General features: G+C 47.4%; 1 protein-coding gene across 1 annotated transcript; it reads right to left on the bottom strand.

Moving 5' to 3' along the window:
* Positions 1–252: 252 nt before the first annotated feature.
* LOC109749426 (uncharacterized) lies at positions 253–3,196 on the bottom strand. Its single transcript, XM_020308392.3, has 3 exons — positions 2,774–3,196; positions 2,544–2,670; positions 253–1,279 (listed from the first exon to the last, which is right to left on the bottom strand). Exons 1-3 carry the CDS (start codon positions 3,121–3,123, stop codon positions 488–490), a joined length of 1,269 nt encoding a protein of 422 aa, XP_020163981.1. The 5' UTR covers positions 3,124–3,196; the 3' UTR covers positions 253–487.
* Positions 3,197–4,426: the final 1,230 nt, after the last annotated feature.

Raw genomic sequence — 4,426 nt, 5'->3', positions numbered from 1 at the left:
ATCAAGTTCTCTTATTTTTCTGGGAGGAGCTTGCAGACGTAGAGGAGCATGCGGACAAAGTGAAATTGCCAAGGGAGAGAACATACAACCGCTGGTGGCGTGCAGCCAGACAACCGACTCTATCTTCTCTGTTCTCTCCTTGCCCGCGAGCAGAACTGAAGGCCCTGTCACGTGACGAAAGCCGCGCACCCTTTGTGCGTTGCACAACACACAACAGTGTCGATGGAGTATAATATCGGAAACAGAAGTACATATGCTGAATCGCTATCTCTCTACAAACATCACAGGTACAACAAAGGTTCTCCAACAAATTGTTTTGGTAAAAGTTACTTACAAAGTACTCAGAATGCGGAAATTAAAGATACATGCATGCCACGCCGCACAAACACACAAGTGTAGTGTTCTTCGGGCAACAGTATACAACACAGCAGCTGATTTAACGAACGACAAACTAAAATGTTCGGAAAGGTAAAACGGCAAACTAAAATCAATGGATAGGTACTGGATCGATCCGGTGGACGGACCGTGTCAGTTGAAGCCAGTGAGGTCCAGTGAGGTCCAGCTGGAACTCCCTCGAGGCCATCTGGACCACGTCTTCGTCCTGATCACTGCTGCCACCAGCGCTGCTGCTGCCCGTCTCGCTGCCGTAGTAGCCGCCACCGAGGTGCTGAGGGAGCGGGAACAATTTCAGGTTGGTGCATGCAGCAAGCATGCGTCCCTGGGCACTAAACATCTGAAGAAATGCAGGCTCTGGTCCATGGTGCAGCAGGTTGTTGTTGCTGTAGGTCGGGAAGGAGGCCGGGTCGTAGTATCGCTCCAGCATCTCGCCGCTGTAGGCGGCGTTGAGGTCCGGCAAGGGCACGCTTAGGTTCATTATCCTTGCTTGGGACGATGACCCGGCCGCGTTGGCTGGGTGGAGGTACTGACCCATCCCCGGTGGGTTCGAGACGGCCAGCATTGCAGCGGCATTTGGAAAAACCTGGCCGTCATACCCGAGGCCGGACGACGGAGACGGTGGCGCCACGTTCTCGTCAGCCATCATTTTGTCGCGGATGTACTCCTCGAGGAGGGTGAACTGCCCCGGGGCGGCTTGTTGGCTTGTCTTCTTCTTTTGCCGGCGCTTCGACTTGAGGCTCCGCTTTGTCGCGTTCCAGTGGTTCTTGATGGCGTTCTCCGACCGGCCGGGGAGGCACCTCGCGATCGTCGACCAACGGTTTCCGTGGATCTTGTGCGCGTCGATCAGCAGTATGTCGCCCGCCTCAGTCCAGATGTGGTCCTTCTGGAATGTGATTATGTGAAGCAAAGTTAGTGCATGCCTCCAGATGATTGGCACAATCAAGTGTGATTTAATTGAATATCATACTGGAAATAGTGATAGTATATTGGATCAGACATGCTGCTGATCGACGTGGCAGTTTTTTAAAGGCGCCTTATTTTGTGCAAATAAATTGCATCGCTGAATCCTCGCAACAAAGCCCAATGATATATACAGACATCTGAAGCTTTGCTAGGCTGGAACAGCCTTGCTGAAACTCTAATAGCATCAGGAAAGAGCGACAAATATTCACTACAAATTGAGTGGCTTTTTCCGAACGTCTTGAGAGGACAAGAGGTCCTCCAGCAATTCATATGGTGGAGATGAATTGGTCATGTCTACAAGGAAAACTGTGCTAAAACCATGTATAATGCTTGGTTAATTAGAAGGAAAAAATGTCGAAAACAAAGACAATCCGCCATGGACAATAGGCCACCACGCCGCTAAACTAGATCCGGAGGACCGCCATATGAAGTGCATCAACCGGCAGACCTGACCAATCATAACACACATAAAATATGGTGTACCACCATTGACGTCACGACTCACGTCCGATTCATCAGCCATCGCACCCACAACCCGACGACGACTCTAGAAACTTGTGTGACATTCGATATATATTGAAAGTTCAAAATTGGCATGTATAAACTATGAGCGTAATTAATTGGTTCATACTCAAAAAGAAAACTCCAAATATAAGATGATCGGAATTGCGGTCCTAACAAAAATATGAGACCCCCTCCCCCCAGCCCCCCCCCCCCCCCCCCCCCCCCCACATTTAATTGGATCCTGAAATTCCTAATATGCCCCTTCTGTCCTCTCAAAGCAGTCCACTGAAACTTGCGGATTTTCAGACGCTTGTGCATCTGCAATTCGACAAAAATAAATGGTATAGAGTTTAAAAAAAAAATGGTATAGAACTAATGTTTGGCCATTGTCTCCCCCAAATCTCTTCCCAAGAGCCACGGACAGAATTACTCATGCGAACAATTAGTGGCCTTATAAAATTGGCGCAATTAATAATGATTAAAATAAAGGTATGCAGCATGACGAACTATTCATTCCTCACTTAATACCCACTTCCGAATTGTACGACCAAAAGTTCAGCATGCTTCGAACGTAGTAAAAACTAAACTAAAACAATCTAGACTTCCGAATCATATAGATCCGTGGAAGATTTCGGCTAATTAGAACCAAATCAAGACTATAAGCTGCGATGATGCATCACCTTGATGCCGGGGCGCACGTGATTTGTCCATCGCTCACGGCACTGCTTGCCGATCCGTCCCGGGAGGTGCTTTGAAATGGTCGCCCACTTGTGCTCCCCATGCTCATCTACCAATCTCCTGAGAAGTCTGCAAACAAAAGAAAGCGCATTGATCAATTAAAGGAGAACAACATGCATGCCGCGAGATCAATCTGCTCAAAAAACAAATCAGATTCAGAGGTTTCACGTACTCGTCCTCTTCCTCCGTCCACGGTCCTCTGAACGGCGTCGCCCTGGCGTTCCTGGAGGCAGGTGTCTGTCGCCCGACCACGGGGATCTCCACCGGGACGGCCTCAGCGCCATAACCAGCGGCCGCGTGGGTCCCCGCCGCCATGATGAAGGTGGAGGGAGGCATGCCGAAGCCGGAAACGAGAAATCCCGTGTCGGGGAATCCGGTCGGAGCGTTACCAGCTTGCTGGTAGTGGGGAAAACCATGGGCAGAGCTCATACTGTACCTTTCGAACCTCCCGTACGCGTCCCCCGACATGGCCGCGGCCGCCGCCAGCTCCTGGCTCAAAAGCATGTCACGCAACGACGCCATCCGCTCGGCCGGAGGTCGGAAGCAAGGGGGGGGCTGCGAAGGGGATGGAATTTCGGGGGAATTGAGCGAGAGAGAGGAAGTGTCTGACACAGGGGAGAAGGCAAGTCGCTGTCGAGAAGATCCAGGGACCCGCATCATATAGAGGAGGAAGTGCAGCCTCGGCCTTTAATTTCCGGGCCCACTTTCATCCGACGGTGGGAAACCTTCATAAAATATGACGTTCAAAGTACACATATTCCACAGCGGCTCACCGGAGCAGCGAAGAGCCCTTGGATCCCATCTCTGTCTCTGTCGCCCATGTAGACCAAGCGTACCAAGTTTCTCAGGAGTCAGTTATTGCGCACTGGGGCCCGGGCTGTCGGTTACATCTCACTCGAGCAAGCAAGAGCCAGTTTGGATGACGAGTTTGTTACAGCTGACAGGGAGGCGCTGCTCCATACAAACTTCCAAATATAGGTATGTCCGTATGCGCATAAATGTCTCTTGCCAGTAAGATCCCGATTAAAACTTTTTCCAGTGGAATTCTTATTTTTTTGTCAATTTGAGATTGCTTTTTCGAGTGGAATTTGATCGTAAAAATTAATACATTGGCTTACAATTAATATTCCACAGATATTAGCTCATTTTCATTTGCATTCTTAGTGGTACAGTGCCATTGGCATTAGTCAAGCTCATTTGATACAAATAATTATTTACGAAGAATTTCAATCAATGTCTATTTAATCAATTATTTGGTGTGCATGTAAAAGTTTTAATTATTTTCAGACCGATTCAATCAATTCAGTCGTTTTTTAATCTATTCCAGAAACACAAGTTTATGTATTTTGTAGTAGTTAATTAAAAATAAGTGATAAATCTTTACCACCCCAAATTTGTATGATAAGCATCCAATACCATAAATGGATATTTTGCTTAGATTTCACTAAAGGTGCATGCAAAAGTGGCACTGATCTTATCGATTATATATCTAATACAGTTACATGTATCGGAAAATGAGTGGATCATTATAGGCCTTCGGGATCTATGAAAGTGACACAAATTAGAATATGCAACTTGTTCTTTGTGGGTTGGCCACGTCGCAACCACGATTCACGAAAGCGACAAATCAGTTTGTGTGACTTGTTCATGTCAGGTACCGTGGTGTATCTAGAGTATAAACGGATGCATACATAATTGTGATGACGTTACATATCCAGAGGAGCAATAAAATGGTACTATGAGCGTTTTTATCGCTAATGGGAACATAACCTACGAACATTTAAGTTATGCATGTTCATGGTTAAGAATGATTGTCGAGGTCTTT

This window comes from Aegilops tauschii, chromosome 3, assembly GCF_002575655.3.
Source record: "Aegilops tauschii subsp. strangulata cultivar AL8/78 chromosome 3, Aet v6.0, whole genome shotgun sequence".
NCBI classification, from domain to species: domain Eukaryota; kingdom Viridiplantae; phylum Streptophyta; class Magnoliopsida; order Poales; family Poaceae; genus Aegilops; species Aegilops tauschii.
Note: the sequence above shows the minus strand (reverse complement) of the source record. Positions and strands in the feature narration are given on the sequence as shown.

Excerpts from the sequence above, each read along its gene's own strand:
- LOC109749426 (XM_020308392.3), bottom strand. The coding sequence starts at position 3,123 with ATGGCGTCGTTGCGTGACATGCTTTTGAGCCAGGAGCTGGCGGCGGCC. Across the intron at positions 2,671-2,773 it reads TGGACGGAGGAAGAGGACGA|ACTTCTCAGGAGATTGGTAG; the intron begins GTACGTGAAACC and ends TTTTGTTTGCAG. Across the intron at positions 1,280-2,543 it reads ACGTGCGCCCCGGCATCAAG|AAGGACCACATCTGGACTGA; the intron begins GTGATGCATCAT and ends ATCACATTCCAG.